This window comes from Myxocyprinus asiaticus, chromosome 32 (genome assembly GCF_019703515.2).
Source record: "Myxocyprinus asiaticus isolate MX2 ecotype Aquarium Trade chromosome 32, UBuf_Myxa_2, whole genome shotgun sequence".
Taxonomy (NCBI): Eukaryota; Metazoa; Chordata; class Actinopteri; order Cypriniformes; family Catostomidae; genus Myxocyprinus; species Myxocyprinus asiaticus.
This window is the reverse complement of record NC_059375.1, coordinates 42,579,819-42,600,562: the sequence shown is the minus strand read 5'-3', so window position 1 is coordinate 42,600,562 and position 20,744 is coordinate 42,579,819. Positions and strand designations below refer to the sequence as shown.

Below are 20,744 nucleotides of genomic sequence, written 5' to 3'. Positions count from 1 at the left end.
AATGAAATGTTATAGTGACATGCAATGGTGAGATATTATGGTAAGATGTTATAATTGAATATAATGGTGAAATGTTATGGTTGAATGTTTTGGTTAAATTTTATATGAGATGTCATGGTGAAAAGTTATGGTTGAAGGTTATAATGAAATGTTATAGTGACATGTGGTGAGCTGTTATGGTGAAATGTTATGGTAAGATGTTATGATTGAACGTTATGTTTAGATGTTTGTTGAAATGTTATGGCTGAATGTTAGGTTAAAATATTATGGCAGAATGTTATGGTGAAATGTTATGGTTGAATGTTACGGTTACATTTTATGTGAGATGTCATGGTGAAAAGTTATGGTTGAAGGTTATAATGAAATGTTATAGTGACATGCAATGGTGAGATATTATGGTAAGATGTTATAATTGAATATAATGGTGAAATGTTATGGTTGAATGTTTTGGTTAAATTTTATATGAGATGTCATGGTGAAAAGTTATGGTTGAAGGTTATAATGAAATGTTATAGTGACATGTGGTGAGCTGTTATGGTGAAATGTTATGGTAAGATGTTATGATTGAACGTTATGTTTAGATGTTTGTTGAAATGTTATGGCTGAATGTTAGGTTAAAATATTATGGCAGAATGTTATGGTGAAATGTTATGGTTGAATGTTATAATGAAATGTTATAGTGACATGCAATGGTGAGATATTATGGTAAGATGTTATAATTGAATATAATGGTGAAATGTTATGGTTGAATGTTTTGGTTAAATTTTATATGAGATGTCATGGTGAAAAGTTATGGTTGAAGGTTATAATGAAATGTTATAGTGACATGTGGTGAGCTGTTATGGTGAAATGTTATGGTAAGATGTTATGATTGAACTATGTTGAGATGTTTTGGTGAAATGTTTTGGTTGAATGTTATGATGAAATGTTATGGCTGAATGTTATATTGAAATGCTATGGTTGAATGTTATGGTTAAACTTTATGTGAGATGTCATGGTGAAAAAGTATGGTTGAAGGTTATAATGAAATGTTATAGTGACATGCAATAGTGAGATGTTATGTTAAGATGTTATGATTGAATTTTATGGTTGAATGTAAGCTGCTGTCTGTGTGAGAGATGAGCATAATTAGATGTGACATCAGATCTCACTCCATCAGTCCATCATTGACAGCACATTTATACAGACTCAGAATAAAACAGTAAAACAGCGTTTAATGTTTCAGCAAATGCTCTCACTCGCTCTATTTGGTACTCTTGAGGGGTTGATTTGTCAATGCTTAACACATTTATACATTCCTTACAAACAGAAAATCAATCGCTGGCTAATCTGCTCATAGTGGTCAGGAGAGAGAGTGTGTCTCACTTGGGTCTTGTACCTGTAAATGGTGAAGATCAGAACTACCGTAAACATAAATTTATCATGGAAAATAACGATAATGAATATATGGCAAGCTACATAATATATCATAATAACTCTAATTGAGATTTATTAAGAATAAGAATGCACTATTAAACTTAAAGTCTTGGAATTAGCTAATTGTTTATGTGTATATATGTATATATATATATATATATATATATATATATATATATATATATATATATATATATATATATATATATATATACACACACACACACACACTACTGGTCAAAAGTTTTGAAACACTTATTCTTTATTATAATTTTTTTCACATTTTAGAATAATAGTAAAGTCATCAAAACTATGGAATAACATAAATGGAACTATGGGAATTATATTGTGACTAAACAAAATCCAAAATAAATCAAAACTGTGTTATATTTTAGCAAGTAGTCACCCTTTGCCTAGAATTTGCAGACATGTACTCTTGACATTTTCTCAACCAACTTCTTGAGGTATCACCCTGGGATGCTTTTTAAACAGTATTGAAGGAGTTCCCATCTATGTTGAGTACTTATTGGCTGCTTTCCTTTATTATTTGGTCCAAGTCATCAATTTCAAAAAAAATTTTTTTTTAATTACATTTTAGTTTTATAATGAAATAAATGAATATGGTGGCACAATTATATTTGTGTCTACAAAACTAATTTCAAACATTTAAGCATACGACCTTCAAATCAAAAGATTTTTAAGATCATGAGAAACATTTCAGTCAAGTGTTTCAAAACTTTTGACTGGTAGTGTGTGTATGTATATGTGTGTGTGTGTGTGTATATATATATATATACACCGATCAGCCACAACATTAAAGCCACCTGCCTAATATTGTGTAGGTTCCCGTCTGTGCCACCAAAACAGCGCCAACCCGTGTCTCAGAACAGCATTCAGAGATGATATTCTTCTCACCACAATTGTACAGAGTGGTTATCTGAGTTACCATAGACTTTGTCAGTTCGAACCAGTCTGGTCATTCTCTGTTGACCACTCTCATCAACAAGGCGTTTCCATCCACAGAACTGCCGCTCACTGGATGTTTTTTGTTTTTGGCATCATTCGGAGTAAATTCTAGAGACTGTTGTGTGTGAAAATCCCAGGAGATCAGCAGTTACAGAAATACTCAAACCAGCCCATATGGCACCAATAATTTTAATGTTTTAATGCTGTGGCTGATCAGTGTGTGTATATATATATATATTTATGTGCCAGCCTGCGGTGTGGTGTTTGTTTGCTCCTCTGACAGCAGGCGTCTCTCATGGTGCTGACCACGTGGTTATGCTATTACAGCGTGCATTAAATTTGATGTACAGAGAGCTGCAGGAAGTTAAGAGAGCTGTATAGAGAACAGTTCTGTCCACTAATGGTCTAATGATGGAGGGGAGAGAGATTGAGAATAAAGTCATAACAGAAAACGGTGGGTGATGGATGGAAGAGCTTTCTGACAGGCTGCTGAAACCTTCACCCCTCTAATGGGCAAATCAAAAGCCATGAGACCCCAGATCTGCCTTACACCCCTGTTCTCAATCACATCCTGTAATAAAGCTTGTGCTGTCCAGAATTCAATTAATTTCTAGCAAGTTCAGATTTATGAAGACTGTACAATATAATTTATCTTGTATATATTGTTATATATTATTATTTTTTTTTCCAGGCATGACCCGTTGTTAGTCACAGGACATGATCAAATGGAAACAATGGATGAGAATATTAAGAAATATGATTCCACTGGAATGTTCCACTGGTGCCCATCAAAAGACATAGAAAATGTTACCCTGGTAAGTTGAACTCCTCTTAAAAAGACACATCCATCAGATAACAAACAGAATTTATCAGTACTAATTTTGATTATTTCCTGTGGGTAGTAACTTATAGGCTATTGGCTATTTTAAAAAAAAAAGTGATGTAAACATATTTTCATATGACTGTTTAAAGCTTGCAGAGGTTGGTTTTTTATTTTATTTTCCTGTATTTTCCTCTCAGACGAGGAGTGAGGCAGCGATGACTGTTTTGAGTGGTCATGTGGTGGTTTGTATATTTGGGGATGTAAAGTCTGCCCTGATTGGTCTTCGTAACCTGGTGATGCCTCTGAGAGCCAGTAACTTCCACTATCATGAGCTGAAGCCCATCGTGTTTGTGGGTTCTCTGGAGTACCTAAAGAGAGAGTGGGAGACACTACACAACTTCCCCAAAGTCTCCATCTTACCTGTGAGTGCAGTAATTGTAGCACAGTCATAAAGGGGTCGTCCTTTTTTTTTTTTAGTCACATAGCAACAAAATTGTGACCTGCATGTTGGTTTCACCACCTGACTTGAATTTGGTGGCCAAAAGTTTTTCAAATTGTAATAATAAATATAGTTGCAACCAGCAATTATGGGGCCAAGCTCACCAATGTATGGCACGCACGGAAGTGTCACTGGACATCGCTGATTATGTCTATAACAATAGCAACATAAAAACAGGTAGAATTGTTTAAATTAAAATACAATTAATTATACATTTGACCAATAGCTGGCGCAGTCACCAAATTTACTTGGTGAGGTCAGGGTGTTGTCATAATGACACACACAAAGTTTCATGAAAAAAAACAGCAAAGTATTGCAGAGATACATCCTCATATGTTTTTTAGTGACTTGCCATCAGATTCGTTGGTGTGCTATTCGAGAACCGTTTTGTCTATCGAGAAGCTTTTGATAGCTTTTTGACGTCAATATCCCTAGATGATACACGACAAATATCACGCAAATCAGACTTAGAGTCTAGGAGGAGTTCAAAAAAGTATGTTTTTAATTAAATTCAAAATGGCAGACAGGAAGTATGGCTGACCATGGAAAATTGGGTATCACCATACTCAGAATGACCCAAAGAATTTTAGAGAGCAGTCACAGGACCATAGGTCAAAATTAATCAAACGTTACAAGCATTTTTAAACATTTCATTATCATTTTTGACCACAAGGTGGCGCTGGCCCCAAAATTGGTAGGTACCCTCAGGACATAGAGCTGATGATGCATTCCAAGTTTCGTAACCCTAGGCCAATGTCTTTATAGAATACAGCATTTTACGACAAAATTCTTAATGGCCGATGCCCAAAATGACCGACATGGGAAAATTGGGTATTGTTCAACTCGTTATGCCCCAAGGAGTCTCATAATATTAGGTCAAACTACTAAGAAGTTATAGCAAAAATAGTCAATTTTCATATCTCCTGACCACTAGGTGAAACCATGGTGTGCATTTAACTCGGCATGAGCCAAGGAATCAGAGGGAAAATTATTTTGATTCTAGCCTTATGGTTCAAAAGTTATGAGCATAAACATAAGTGCAAATTTGAACAGTTGGTGGCGCTAGAGTGTTGGCGTAAGAGACCTCAAATTTAGGTCAGTTACAGTTTAGAGTGTCCTCTATCAGTATGCCAAATTTCATAACTATGTACCTATGTACGGTTCTATGGGCAGCCATAGACTTCAATGGTGGAAGAAAAAGAATAAAAACACTAACAAATACAATAGGTGCCAACGCACTTTCAGTGCTTGGCCCCTAAAAATTGTTTCACATCTTTTAAATTTTTAGGAAATGATAATTTTCTTTACTGTCTCTGGACAGTTACACCACTTTGACATTTTTGACTTGAAGCCCCTAAAAAAATATCAAAATGACTTTTAAATGAAAATATGTTTATCACAGTAGAGGTGTATTAAGAAATGGTTTGTGTGAATTGCATTTTTAATGTACTTTTGAACAACTTTTGTACAATAGATCCACACAAAATATAAGCATCACTGGAAAAATATTTTTTTAATTTTGTCATACATTTGCTATACTGCAGTAGATATATTTAATAGAATATTTTAATTATTTTAATTTTCAGCCAAAATAAATATATCGTGATATATATCATTTTGGTCATACAGCCCCTCTTCCAACTATCAATGGAACTGTCTAATATTAAAGCAATGATGCCATTCCATGTCGTTTGCCTTTTTCTGATGTCTGTCATTGTTTTTGTGTTGTTTAGGGCACTCCACTGAGCCGTGCTGATCTGAGAGCTGTCAACATCAACTTGTGTGAGATGTGTGTCATTCTGTCAGCCAATCAGAACAATATCGACGATGTGTCTCTCCAGGATAAGGAATGTATTCTGGCGTCTCTCAACATCAAGTCCATGCTGTTTGATGACAGCATCGGTCTTCTGCAGGCAAACTCTCAAGGTACTGTAACACATGTACAGTAGAACAAATTCAGACAGTACAGATAGACAGATAGATAATGTATTTATGAATCTTCTGTTCCAGGTTTCACTCCTCCTGGGATGGATCGCTCCTCTCCAGAGAACAGTCCTGTACATGGATTGGTGCGGCAGCCGTCCATTACGACAGGAGCAAATATTCCTATCATTACAGAACTTGGTGAGATGATACTGCTGTAGCCACACAGCAGGACCTCTGGCAGAGATACATTTTACTACAAGAAATATAGACATACTGTAGCAACTGGCAATGTCGGTAACTAGTTGCTGGAGTAACTGCCAGTTTTGTAACTAGTTGCTCAAATTACTGGCCATTTTGATTACTAGTTGCTGTGGTAACTTGTTGTTTTGGTAACTTATTGCTGGAGTAACTGCCTATTTTCTGTAACTAGTTGCTCTGAATGAATAACTAGCTATTTTGATTGCTAGTTGCTGTGGTCACTGGTTGTTTTGGTAACTAGTTGCTGGAGTAACTGCCAGTTTTTGTAACTAGTTGCCCAAATAACTGGCCATTTTGATTGCTAGTTGCTGTGGTAACTTTTCTTGTTACTAGTTGCTGGAGTAACTGCCTGTTTTTGTAACTAGTTGCTCAAATAACTGGCCATTTTGATTACTAGTTGCTGTGGTAACTTGTTGTTTTGGTAACTAGTTGCTGGAGTAACTGCCAGTTTTTGTAACTAGTTGCTAATATAATTGGCCATTTTGATTGCTAGTTGCTGTGGTAACTTTTCTTGTTACTAGTTGCTGGAGTAACTGCCTGTTTTTGTAACTAGTTGCTCAAATAACTGGCCATTTTGATTACTAGTTGCTGTGGTAACTTGTTGTTTTGGTAACTTATTGCTGGAGTAACTGGCTATTTTTTGTAACTAGTTGCTCAGAATGAATAATTAGCCATTTTGATCGCTAGTTGCTGTGGTCACTGATTGTTTTGTTAACTAGTTGCTGGAGTAACTGCCAGTTTTTGTAACAAGTTGCTCAAATAACTGGCCATTTTGATTGCTAGTTGCTGTGGTAACTTGTTGTTTTGGTAATAAGCTGCTGGAGTAACTGGCAGTTTTTGTAACTATTTGCCCAAATAACTGGCCATTTTGATTGCTAGTTGCTGTAGTTACTGGTTGTTTTTGGTAACTAGTTGCTGGAGTAACTGCCAGTTTTGGTAACTAGTTGCTAAAATAATTGGCCAATTGTATTACTAGTTGTTGTGGTAACAATTTGTTTTGGTAACTAATTGCTGGAGTAACTGGCAGTGTTTGTAACTGGTTGTTCAAAATGAATATCTGGACATTTTGATCGCTAGTTGCTGTGGTTACTGGTTGTTTTGGAAACTAGTTGCTGGAGTAACTGCAGTTTTAGTAACTAGTTGCTCAAATAATTGGTCAATTGTATTACTAGTTGTTGTGGTAACTATTTGTTTTGGTAACTAGTTGCTGGAGTAACTAGCAGTTTTAGTAACTAGTTGCTCAAATAATTGGTCAATTGTATTACTAGTTGCTGTGGTTACTGGTTGTTTTGGTAACTAGTTGCTGGAGTAACTGGCAGTTTTTGTAACCGGTTGTTCAAAATGAATAACTGGCCATTTTGATTGATAGTTGCTGGAGTAACTGGCAGTTTTAGTAACTAGTTGCTCAAATAATTGGCCAATTTGATTACTAGTTGCTGTGGTAACATCCTGGTTACTTTCGTAACCTCCGTTCCCTGATGGAGGGAACGAGACATTGTGTCGATGTAGTGACACTACGGGTCACTCTTGGGAGCCCCAAACACCTCTGCTTTTTTTAAAAAAGGCCATTGAGAATTGGCGAGTGGAATTTGCATGCCACTCCCCCGGACATACGGGTATAAAAGGAGCTGGTATGCAACCACTCATTCAGTTTTTGTGCTGAGGAGCCGAGACCAGGTCCCGGTCTTTTCAGCGGGTAGTTCAGCATTGTGGCAAGAGGGACACAACGTCTCGTTCCCTCCATCAGGGAACGGAGGTTACGAAAGTAACCAGGACGTTCCCTATCTGTCACTCACTCGACGTTGTGTCGATGTAGTGACACTAGGGGTCCCTATACAAAACGCCACAACTACCTGAACTGTGTTAAATGAACTGGTGGTGTGTGACGGGTAGACCGCTGTGTGCCTCATAGCCAGCACACCAGGCCGTCACGCAACCTCCCCCAACACTCTTATGAGCGTCGAACAGTCCATCAGAAACAAGTGGACTGCCCAACGATAGGGACAGGCTAGCCCAGCCGAGGTCTCTTTCCCTCTCTTTTCTCCCCAAAAAGAGTGGAATTTGTTAACCGACTGGGAGCTATAAGTGTCTGCGTTTGGGGGTGTCCCTCCCAAGGGGAAGACACCATTGGGGACCACACCCCGCCCAAAAAGAGGGAATATGGAATGTGGAATATTTCACATGGTCTTACCGAGTCTTGTCAGAAGTATGTCATGTGGAGAGGTCCCATGGTAGGTCCTGCCCGAAGGGGGAGGAGTTTCTACAGAGCATGGCGACCGGGGGAAGAGGGGCCTCTGCCCAATGAATATGCAGTTTGCTGACAGGGAAACGATTTTGGGGAAGATATCACATGGGGTCGCCTTCGGGGAACCAGCACATATGGAGTACCTACCTCAGTACAGGGGCTCATTAGCGCACGTACTGGGCCAGTCAGTGAGTTTCTCTGCAAACTCAACTGCCAGAGGGCTAAGGAGGAAAGTCATCCAGGGATCACAGTCTGTGAACACGACTGGGGGTCAAGAGCGCACGTCTTCACCTCGAGGGAGGGGAAAGGCGCTATGCACAAGTGGTACACCCAGCCAGCTGTCCCGGAACTTACCTGCTTGTGCCTGCCAATACACGGAATGAGACCGGCTCAACCCGTAGATTGTAGAACCTCGCAAAGGTGTTGGGTGTTGCCCAGCCCGCTGCTCTGCAGATGTCTGCCAAAGAGGCGCCACTGGCCAGGGCCCAGGAGGCTGCCACACTCCTGGTAGAGTGGGCTCGTAACCCCGCAGGGGGTGGTACGTCCTGAGCCTGATATGCCATCGCGATGGCATCAATTACCCAGTGGGCGATCCTCTGTTTGGAGACAGCGCTTCCTTTCCGCTGTCCACCAAAGCAGACAAAGAGCTGCACGGAGCTTCTAAGGCTCTACGTGCGATCCAAATAGATGCGTAAAGCTCGCACCAGACACAGCAATGCCAAGGCTGGGTCTGCCTCCTCCACCTCCTCAGTGCTTGCAGGTTCACCACCTGATCCCTAAAAGGGGTCGTGGGAACCTTGTGCACATAGCCCGGTCGGGAGGAGCATGGGATCCGAGACCACGTCTGGGTGGGCCAGTAGGGTGCTACTAGGATGAACTGCTCCTCGTCCTCCCTGACCTTGCACAGGGTCTGTGCAAGTAGTGTTACTGGGGGAAACACGTATTTGCGTAGTCCAGGGGGCCAGCTGTGTGCCAGCGCATCTATACCGAGGGGTGCCTCAGTCAGGGCGTACCAAAGCAGGAGTGTGAGGATTACCGGGAAGCAAACAGGTCTACCTGTGCTCGACCGAATCGACTCCAAATCAGCTGGACCACCTGAGGGTGGAGTCTCCACTCTCCCCTGAGGGTAACCTGATGTGATAGCGCGTCCACTGTGGTGTTGAGGTCGCCCAGGATGTGAGTGGATCATAGTGACTTGAGGCGCTGCTGACTCCAGAGGAGGAGACGGCGGGCGAGTTGTGACATGCAACGGGAGCGTAGACCGCCTTGACAGTTGATGTACGCTACCTTCGCTGTATTGTCCGTCTGGACCAACACGTGCTTGCCCTGGATCAACGGCCAGAACCTCCGCAGGGCGAGCAGTACTGCCAACAACTCTAGGCAGTTGATGTGCTAACGCAGCCGCGGGCCAGTCCAGGATCCTGTGTGCCCATTGCATATGGCGCCTCAGCCTGTCTTGGAGGCGACTGTTGTAACCACGACGTGCCTGAAGACCTGCTCTAGGGGAACTCCTGCCCGTAGAAATGCAAGGTCGGTCCAAGGACTGAAGAGGCGGCGACAGATAGGCGTGATGGCCACGCGAAGTGTCCCGTGGCACCATGCCCATCTCGGGACTCGAGTCTGAAGCCAGTGTGGAACAGGTGGTGGGCATGGCCGTGGGCGGCGCCCCGAGCCCAGGAAACCAATCGAAACCATCGAAAGTGGAAGTTTCCACTCTAGCCCGACGCTCGCGGCTGCCCGGGAAAGCATGTCCGTCATTTCCGCATTGGCCTGGGACTGGGCAACCATTCCCAAAGGAGGAAGCCCAGTTGAAGCTCTCCGGTGCTGCGCTCGATAACTCATCTTCATCCCGGGCTCCGAACAAGAGGTCAAACTCGTCCTGAGATGAGCCGGTGATCTCGTCCGAGTGCCCAACCGGGGCAAGTGAGCATGCTGGGGAATGGGAGGTCCTTGGTGGGATACCCGGCGGAGGTGGTCCCACTGATGTCCCCAAATCGCCCCCAGTGCAAACCGGCACGGCCTCATACCCGTAGGTAGAAGGACCGAGGCGGGGAGCCGCTGGGGTGGCTTGCTTTCTTACGAATGCAAGCCGCGACCACAACGTTGCCATGGTCATGTTCTCGCAATGAGGACAAGACCCATCCATGAACAATGTCTCCACGTGGGCAGCTTCCAGATACGTAAGACAGCGAATGTAGCCGTCAGAAGCGGAGAGATAACGACCGCAACTAGGAATAACACACAATAGAAAGGCATCTTTAAAAAGACGTTTCGTGTGTGCCGCTCTTTTAGAAAGAAAATATACTCTTGTAGAATATACTCTTTGTTGTTCTGCTGAAGCGCCCAGGGGCGTTCTCTGCACTCCACGGGTGCAGAGGGGGAGAAGCCGCTGAAATGCACCGTAGAATCCAGTAGATGAGGTGAATGAACTTTGCGGATAAATTCAGCTTCAATGAATAGAACTGCTCGGCTCCGAAGAGAAAATCTGAATGAGTGGTTGCATACCAGTTACTTTTATACCCGTATGTCCGGGGGAGTGGCATGCAGATTCCACTCGCCAATTCTCATTGGCCTTTTTTCAAAAAAGCAGAGGTGTTTGGGGCTCCCAACAGTGACCCCTAGTGTCACTACATCGACACAATGTCGAGCGAGTGACAAATATGGAACTATTTGTTTTGTTTAGTTGCTGGAGCAACGTTGAATCTAGCTAATAAGACAATAAAATTGGACAATAAAATAAGGTTCCATTTTGTTAACATTAGTTAATGCTTTAGTTATCATGAACTAACAATGAACAATATATTTTTATAGCAGTTCTTAATCTTTACAAATGTCAGTTAATAGAAATACATTAACCAAGATTAATAAATGCTGTAGAAGTATTGTTCATTGTTAATTCATGTTAACTAATGCTGTTAACTAATGTTAACAAAATGGAACCTTATTGTAAAGTGTTACCATATAATTAAATGACAATGCTGTGGTGAATTGGCAATTTTGTTAACTAGCTGGTATGGTGACTGGTTGTTTTATGCTGATAGTTAAAACAGATAAGTTGCTGCCCCTGGTTTCTCTGAGCCAGGACAAGAGCAGCGGCACCAACATCTCCATGATAACCGAATTGGGTAAGAATTGCTCACTGACGCCACCAGACACGCCGACCTCAGAGCTTTAGTGTTTCATCTTTTGTGCAACACCAACTGTCAGGGTTCCCACGGTCATGGAAAACCTGGAAATATCAGGGAATTTTAAAACTGTGATTTCTAGGCCTGGAAAAGTCATGAAAATTAGTAAAATCTTCAAAGTCATGGAAAAATCATGGACTTTTTATTATTATATATATATATATACTGTAATTTTATTTAACATGCTCTGTCCTAAAATATTGAATTGGGGTGTTACGTTGCACTGGATTAAAAGCACACGGTGAAGAGTTTAAAGTATTGGCTATCATGTTATTTAGAATACCTGACTAATTAGGGTGCTTTCACACTAGTACTTTTGGTGCACACCTGGGTTCGAATGACGTCAAAGTTCGGTTTGTTTGGATATTGTGAACGCTGTTTTCCAGACTCAGGTGTGAACCCAGAAACTGCACCAGAGTCCGCTTGAGAAGGTGGTCTGGGGTACGGTTCATATGAACTCCAGTACAGTTCGCTGCTGATATAAATGCAATCGTACCAATTCACAGAAGTGAACCGCTTGTGATGACGTATAATTTGTGTTTTTGCAGGCTTCTGATCGGAATTATTATGGTATAATGCATTTCTCATACCTGCATGTGTCCAAATAAATCACTTTCAGAAAGCAGCTCACATTTTTCACATCCCTTGCAATGTATCTGAGGGCTCGTGGCAGACGAACGCTAATATTCATCACATTATTGCACATGCAATGCATCCACGGGAGACAAACACATATGTCGTTCTGTGCATGTAAAGTTCTCGTGGTAAATCTAAAGAGATGAATACTTTAATAACACATTGAAGCTGATATCTTCTTGAGTTGTTGCCTTGTTGCGGTGGTAAATAGCTGCCACTTGTACTCATGTTAATGACGCAATCGAACCGTGGTTCGGACCCAAATAATATGATGTGAACAGAGAGACCAGCGGGGGCAGGGGGAGGGGGAAGGAAACGAACTCTGGTGCAGTCCAAGCAATTGAACGAAAGTTTGCGATGTAGTTTCTGTGCCATTTTCAGAATGAAAGGTTAAATGTTTGGACATGGAAATTAGCTTTCAAGTCATGGAAAAGTTGTGGAGATTCATTTGTTGAAAAGAGTGGGAACCCTGAACTGTATTTCACCTCAATGAAAGACGTTTTTGACTTTATTCTTTTGGTTTTGTAGATGTTTCTATCTTTCTTTTGTTCCACTCTTTGTTTTGGTAAATTGTAAAGATGTTTTCAGTCTTGCAAGTGTTAGCATGTAGAGCTACAGTATGTGTTAAAAGTGGCTGAACTGCTGTGTGAATGCAGCATGCTGTGAAATCATGTGTACTTTTGTGTCATAAAACACATTGATAGGTTCTCTCAAACTGATAATCAGTTATCTTTTCAAGCAAACGATCTGTCACTGTTACATGTTGCTGACTGTCTTAGACTGTAACTTGAGCCCAGAGTCCAAAATTAACTTTTTAACCTTCACATAAACAAATTCACTTCTAACAAACTGTGTGTGTGTGTGTTTCTGTAGTGAATGACTCAAACGTTCAGTTTCTGGACCAGGATGACGATGATGATCCAGACACAGAGCTGTATCTCACGCAACCCTTTGCCTGTGGAACAGCATTTGCTGTCAGCGTTCTGGACTCATTAATGAGCGCTGTAAGAAATCAATACTCTCTAGAATGAGAATGTCCCTCCCACCAATACCACATGCCTCTGACTAGGAATAGCAAGTAGCAAATCATGTTTCACAGCTGTAATGCACTAAGCCTATTGACTATTTTTTTTAAAAGGTACCAGCTTTTATATGTTCTGTGCCAACTTCCTGATACAATAGGAAATACGTCAACACAGGAAAGAAAACTGTGCTCGTTGAGTGATATCACTGGCTCTTTAACACTCTGATCTCTCTCTCTCAGACGTACTTCAATGATAATATTCTAACTCTGATCCGGACGCTGGTTACTGGCGGTGCAACTCCAGAGCTGGAGGGTTTGCTGGCAGAGGAGAATGCCCTGCGTGGGGGTTACAGCACCCCACAGACCCTGGCAAACAGAGACCGCTGCCGCGTCGCCCAACTGGCGCTCTACGACGGGCCCTTCGCAGATCTTGGGGTGAGACTGAAGACGTTAGCAAATCAAGACATCGTCAGGTGTCAAACTTGATAATTTGAAGAGATTTGGAACTGCGTTGAATGTTACAGGGTTGAAGGTCATTGCAAGAATGGCTATAACAGCCTTAGTTAGAAAATATCTTTGGACAACACCACATTATCTACAACCTTTATTATTGTGCACTGATGGTCAATGCTATAAAAAATGATCACTGACATGTTATGTTGATGTTTGTTTTTCAGGATGGTGGTTGCTATGGTGATTTATTCTGTAAAGCATTAAAAACATACAACATGTTGTGTTTCGGAATATACCGCTTAAGAGACGCACACCTGGGATCACCGAGCCAATGCACCAAACGGTGAGCTGCTCGAACACTTGCCACAAATTAAACTTTATAAGCACACAGAAGAGTGTGGTTGAAATTGCAGTTTTATTATGTACTACTTCAATTTACTACTACTACAATTTTGATGCAATATCATATTTTTAATGATTTGATATAATTATATATTTTTATAATTATAACTATTCATCACAAGATAAATCATGATGCTGCAGCACCTTCGTAATTTCCTTGACTGGCTATTTGCCACCACAGAATATGTATTTCTTTACGTCCTGATATATAATAAAATAAACTATAATATTTTGATTTTTAATAATTTTATTACCATTTTAATTGTAATGGTTTAAGAATAAAGCACTGAAAAACTAGCATCCCACTATGATGTATCTCTGATCTCAGATTAAATTACATTTTAATCAGAAATGCAAGCAAACTATCTATCTTACTGATCTAGACAGACAGACAGATTGATAGAACGATAGACAGACAGATAGATAGATAGATAGACAGACAGATAGATAGATAGACAGACAGACAGATGATAGATAGATAGACAGACCGATAGATAGATAGATAGATAGATAGATAGATAGACAGACAGATAGATAGATAGATAGACAGACAGACAGACAGACAGACAGATAGATAGAATGAAACACAAACAGATGGAATGATAGACAGACAGATGAACGATAGATAGACAGACAGACAGACAGACAGACAGACAGACAGATAGATAGATAGATAGAACGACAGACAGACAGATAGATAGACAGACAGATAGAAAGAATGAAAGACAGACAGATGATAGATAGACAGACAGACAGACAGACAGATAGATAGAATGATAGAAAGACAGACAGTTAGACAGACAGACAGACAGATAGATAGAATGAAACAGACAGATGAATGATAGATAGACAGACAGATAGATAGAATGAAAGACAGACAGATGATAGATAGACAGACAGACAGACAGACAGACAGATAGATCGGTAGATAGACAGACAGTGAGACAGATAGATAGAATGAAACACAGACAGATGGAATGATAGACAGACAGATGAACGATAGATAGATAGATAGACAGACAGACAGATAGATCGGTAGATAGACAGACAGACAGACAGTGAGACAGATAGATAGAATGAAACACAGACAGATGGAATGATAGACAGACAGATGAACGATAGATAGATAGATAGATAGACAGACAGACAGACAGACAGACAGACAGATAGATAGATAGATAGACAGACAGACACAGACAAACAGATAGATAGACAGACAGACAGACAGACAGATAGATCGGTAGATAGACAGACAGACAGACAGTGAGACAGATAGATAGAATGAAACACAGACAGATGGAATGATAGACAGACAGATGAACGATAGATAGATAGATAGACAGACAGACACAGACAAACAGATAGATAGACAGACAGACAGACAGACAGTGAGACAGATAGAATGAAACACAGGCAGATGGAATGATAGACAGACAGACAGACAGACAGACAGGCAGGAAGGCAGGCAGGCAGGCAGATAGATACATTCCTAAAAAGTTAACTTTGGACCCTGTAAATGTTTGACTTATATTCTATATGAACTGTGTTTCTTACAGATATGTGATTACAAACCCACCGTACGACTTTGAGCTGGTGCCCACAGATCTGATCTTCTGTCTGATGCAGTTTGACCACAACGCCGGCCAGACCCGCGCCAACCTGACCACACACTCTACCATCTTCCCCAGCAAAAAGAGCCTGTCTGCCCTCTCTATACCCCCCTCATCCGTGCGGCCGGGTCACAGCCGGAGCAGAGACCTGCGTGACAAACAGAAGTACGTTCCTCTGTAAGCGTTTGTCCGTTTGCGCTGTGTCGGCCTAGCGTGTTCTGACATTCACTGTGCCATATGTGTGTGAGGTTCAGATTGGGAACTGTGTGCCATGTGATGTCACGGGTAAGATTGTGACTACAGACTCATCATATGGTTTGTCACATCAAAACGCAAAGTCCGGACTTTGTTTTTTTTTTTCTTTACACGTATCATATGTTTACTTTATAATATAAATAAATAAATACTTTAGCCTAGAAATTGCATCTGTATTAATCGGCAATCACTGTTTACATGAAAAACAAACATGTTTATGTTAAGGATTAACACTGTTTGGTTAGTTATTCGGTTTTACCATTTTGCACTTAAACTGCACTTTAATCCTACAGTGTCATACTCATAACACCTGACCTGACGAGTGCTTGTGTGGTTAATGAACGTTTGCCTTTGTGCTTCTACATCTTGAAATGGTTGCTGTCTACAGTGAGGTCTCAAAGTCCTAAGTCCACTATTGAAAATGCTTCTATTTTGCATTATTTTTTAATTTAATAATAATAATAATAAAAAGTCTTAATTCAATTACCAAAATAAATATTTCACTTATAAGATATTTAACAAAATCCTCTGAAGTTGTCCAATTAATTATTTTTTTGTCTAAAGAATATCTTCAAAATAATTACACCAGATTGATAAAATAATTTCAGAATTTCTTTTTTAGTTAGAAATGAAGCAGAATCTTAAATAGTTCTTCATTTGAGATATATATATATATTCCCCCACAAATTTATTTCCAGGTTTAACCCTTTCATGGTCTTGTGTACGGTTACTTTCGGGCTCATTTACAACTATTTTAACCCTGTAAAGCCTGACATATGAAAGAATTGTAAGAAAATTTCATATTTGATGCATTCAGCTTTAAAGGTCATTATCCTCCCGAGGCCCAGCAATTCATTTATTTGTAGGACATTTGTTATGTAAGTTTTGCTACAGTGGTAAATCTTGGGGTATTATCAGAGGACTCCCTGGGCTTTTCAGAGATACCAAATGTTTGAGAGTTTGGCCATGACAACTTCCTCTTCTTGATCTATAAATATAGATTGAAATGTATCAGAGTTCGATGTCAGATTTTTCAAAGCTCTGTGATTTTGTCTTTGTGGTGTGCATGAATGTAATGTAATGATGATTGAGAGATATTCCTCAAAAGCCTGTTGTATCACATTTGATACGTGCATTTCAAAGGGGCTTTTTCAATAAAATAATATACAAAATTTTAACCAAGCACAAGTTGCTTATATTCAACAAATACTCTTTGTAAAATATCAGTTACGATATAATAATTACTTTTAAATAGATCGATATAAACATTGAAACCACTTTTTTCACATATAACCACTAGATGGTGCCATAAACATGTGAAACTTACATACCATAGGTTGTTTGACTCATCAGCTTGAACAGAGAGTTAAACAGGAGCCGTCAAACGTTGTGTATCATATTTAATACACATGGCGTTATAGGGTTAAAAAAACGGGTCAAAATGACCCGCAAGACCAAGGAAGGTTTAAATCCAGATTTTTCTAATGTGATCTCTTTTGGACCCCACCGTTTGTACTGCGTATGCTCATAAAGAATTCTTAATAAAAGTATTCTTTTAAATGTACATCATTTGAATTCACTGCCTTCTTGAAACGACAGATGAGACAAGGAGAGCATGATAACATCAGCCTCGACTGAAAGACTTATTGTGTAAATGAAGACTTCCATCAATGTCTCGTTTAGGCCTGGATGAAATGCTCTGAAACATGCGCTTTTATTACCGTGTTTGGATCATGAAACAAAGGCAATATGTCACTCATTGTCTGAGTAACAAATCAATTGTGATTTAAAAACCCAAATGGAAGTGAACCTGAAATCATGGGAACATATTGACGAATGATTGTTTCGTATTATTGGGCAGATTGGACATCTCGCTGAATGAAAACTACATTGTTGCATTTGAAGCATTCCCGGATGTTTGTTTAATGCATGTGTCTTTTTAAAAACTGCTACTGTTAAACTCTGTCACACAAATTAAAGCGCTACTTTTATGTGTTATTAGGAGGTAAAAATGTTTCAATTTTTCGAAGGCTGTTAAACACATTTTTGGACTGAAATTAATGTCTGGGTGTTACAGAGTAAAACAAAATGAAGCGCTGAGAATAATGTTTGACGAACATTTGTAACGAATGAAACAGCAATTCCGTTTGTGTTCGGTTTAATTCTCGTTCATAGCTGTAGTAACACGCTCACACCAAAGTTTTAATTCTCTAAATATCAAGCAAGTGTAAGATTTTTCTTATATGATTACAATGAACTGGTGTATGCGATATCTTTATCATACTGTAATAAAAAAAAAAAAAAATCTTAAATGATGACTTGAAGTCTTTGCTTCTAAAAAACGTTGTGCATCTGCTTTTATTGGGGTGTCTCAAAAATACTACAAATGCTTTCTGTGGAGTGTATTTAAGTTTCCTCAAACAATCAGCATGCTTTAACTTACAAAGTTTACCTCTTTCTTTAAAGTGCGACCAGGACGAATAGAGCGGTCTCAGGTATGGAACTATATGCATGCCATTCCTGCAACCATCTCTCATATTTCAGATGGTTATGCACTCAGAACCATCATGCCCGTGTTAATTCTTTGCTTTCTAACTGAAAGCAAAGCAGCTTTTTGCAGTGCTGGCTGCTTTTCTGCTGGTCATCTCTGCAGTGCATGTGTTTCCCAGTTATTTCTCAGTGATTTCTCAAGATTCAGGGGCTCTGCTGTAGTTGTCTTGAGCTCTCATAACAATCTCAGAATGCTTTTATCATTGCAGCTATTTGTAGAGATTTAGTTAGCGTGTCTGTAGTGCACACTTACTATGTAGTTTGCATGGTTTTGATTTCCAAACATGAGCATGATTCAAATACAAAAATTGTGCTACGGAACAAATAAGGTCCATACAATGCAGATTATCTCAAATGCCTTCACCAAGAAAAAGAAAATATTATTTGAAGTTATTGAAATATATTATTAATAAAACACTTATTCACATCTATGTACAAATGAACAAAAGAAAATGAAAAAATCAAGAAATCTTACGGAATATTGCTGAAATTTTCTGGTGAAGTCGCGGGAGAGACTTAAGTTTGCTTTTTTTCCCCCTTATTTTATTTTAAATAAATATCAACTTTATTGAATTGTGCAGAAATGTCTTAATGTTGACTTCTATTTTTGAAATTGTTCAAATCTGTATTTACTAATAATTAAAACTCCTCCTCATGTGACTCATATAGGTTGCCTTACCTTTTGAAACTTTAATACTTTACACAAATACGCAAATGCAGATATGAAAGTGAACCTTTGCAAGTTTGCAATTCTTTTGCACGTACTTAACGTGCATTCTTGTGTTGCTGTAATGGTTACAAACTTCAGTACTCAAAGGGGAAGTAAGGTCACCTTTAAATGTCTGTGCCATCAAACAAGATGTGTTAATATTCAGGTAGCTAGCTGTAAACATAGATCATTTAAGTAGCTCAAAAACTGGTTCTCCATCATGACATTTGTTCAGCCTGATCTTATGAAAATTACCTGACTTGCAGGATTTTTGCATAATGATATTATGTGGTTCCATACATGTTTCGCGGCAGTTCAGAGGTGAAATGTCCACTGTGTGGCGCTAAAAGCGAGTTAAATGTTCTCCCAAACAGATGAGGTTTTTAAGGTTAATGCTCTATTGATATTTAAATCAACAAAACTGAACTCCTTAAACCTAAACCTAACCGATAGTGTCAGGAAAAGCACATGTCATTTTGTGGTGCTTCTATGACACTTTGGGCTCACGTGTCGACTCGTGTGCTCTTCAGGACTCATACTCCGGTCCTTTACATCACAAGTGCAACGCTCTATCAGTTGAGCTACTGAACAATTTGATCACACTCAAACAAGCTTGTAAATGTAGTTGATTATGTAATGCAGACATAATAAACTGAAAAAAGTCAGAAAATTGCCTTTTCTTTTTTTTTTTGTATGTATTATATTTGATGCATTCGGCTTTAAAGGTCATTATCCTCCCGAGGCCCAGCAATTCATTCATGTGTTGGACATTTGTTATGTAAGTTTTGCTACAGTGGTAAATCTTGGGGTATTATCAGAGGACTCCCTGGGCTTTTCAGAGATACCAAATGTTTGAGAGTTTAACCAGGACAACTTCCTCTTCTTGATCTATAAATATGGATTGAAATGTATCACAGTCCAATTCAGCACTTCAAATACAATATAAATATTCTTTTTTCAATAAACAGTTTTTATCACATGTATTTTATGCTCCAAACACTATAATGACATTTTAAAAAGGGAAATTGTCAAACTTTTTTCGCTGGGTCTCATGAACTTATGGTAAGATGACATCACAATAGCTTGTAATGTAAAATAATGAGATATTTACAATGACAGAGCAGGCTGCATATATGAAACTACACAGAAATATTAGTTCACACTTTAAATATACACTATATGGCCAAATGTTCATTCAGACACAAGGCTATCAGTGAGGTCAGGAACTGATGTTGGTCGATGGGACCTGACTTACAGTTGCCGTTCCAGTTCACCCCAAAAGTGATCAGTGGGGTTCAGGTCTGGGCTTTGTGCAGGCCAGTCAATTTCTTCCACACCAGACACAGTAAACCATTTTTTTATGTACCTCACTTTGTTCAAAGGGGCATTGTCATGCTGGAACAGAAAAGGGCTATCCCCAAACAGTTGCCACAAATTTAGAAGCACACAAAGCCCAAGCCAAGAGTAACCAAATTCGTTAATTATAAGGGGGTGCCCACAAACTTTTGGCCATATAGTGTATCTTATAAAATGTATATTTCAGAATTTTAAAAACTCTGATTTTTGTGGTGTGCATGAATGTAATGTAAAGTTGATTGAGAGATATTCCTCAAAAGGAACGTGCATTTCAAAGGGGGGTTTTCAATAAAATAATATACAAAATTTTAACCAAGCACAAGTTGCTTATATTCAACAAATACTCTTTGTAAAATATCAGTTACGATATAATAATTACTGTCACTTTTACTTTTAAATAGATCGATATAAACATTGGTTTGATCACACAA

At 39.4% G+C, this 20,744-nt stretch overlaps 1 protein-coding gene and 1 long non-coding RNA gene across 12 annotated transcripts in view; one reads left to right on the top strand and one right to left on the bottom strand.

Moving 5' to 3' along the window:
- LOC127423501 (calcium-activated potassium channel subunit alpha-1-like) overlaps positions 1 to 20,744 on the top strand; it is a 197,348-nt gene that overhangs the window by 109,411 nt on the left and 67,193 nt on the right. For 5 of the 11 annotated variants that reach the window (XM_051667856.1, XM_051667855.1, XM_051667862.1 and 2 more), the window contains 10 exons: positions 3,074 to 3,197; positions 3,403 to 3,627; positions 5,438 to 5,630; positions 5,715 to 5,828; positions 11,175 to 11,258; positions 12,828 to 12,958; positions 13,219 to 13,413; positions 13,656 to 13,774; positions 15,390 to 15,608; positions 18,165 to 18,193. In XM_051667856.1, coding sequence (XP_051523816.1) covers positions 3,074 to 3,197; positions 3,403 to 3,627; positions 5,438 to 5,630; positions 5,715 to 5,828; positions 11,175 to 11,258; positions 12,828 to 12,958; positions 13,219 to 13,413; positions 13,656 to 13,774; positions 15,390 to 15,608; positions 18,165 to 18,193 — 1,433 coding nt within the window. Of the gene's footprint in view, positions 1 to 3,073; positions 3,198 to 3,402; positions 3,628 to 5,437; positions 5,631 to 5,714; positions 5,829 to 11,174; positions 11,259 to 12,827; positions 12,959 to 13,218; positions 13,414 to 13,655; positions 13,775 to 15,389; positions 18,143 to 18,164; positions 18,194 to 20,744 lie in introns of those variants that run through there. The other 6 variants (XM_051667858.1, XM_051667866.1, XM_051667859.1 and 3 more) reach the window with 4 other exon arrangements.
- LOC127423570 (uncharacterized) overlaps positions 5,496 to 20,744 on the bottom strand; it is a 44,609-nt gene continuing 29,360 nt past the window's right edge. The window contains exon 4 of the long non-coding RNA XR_007894338.1: positions 5,496 to 5,633. This is a non-coding gene — a long non-coding RNA (uncharacterized LOC127423570). The remainder of the gene's footprint in view (positions 5,634 to 20,744) is intronic.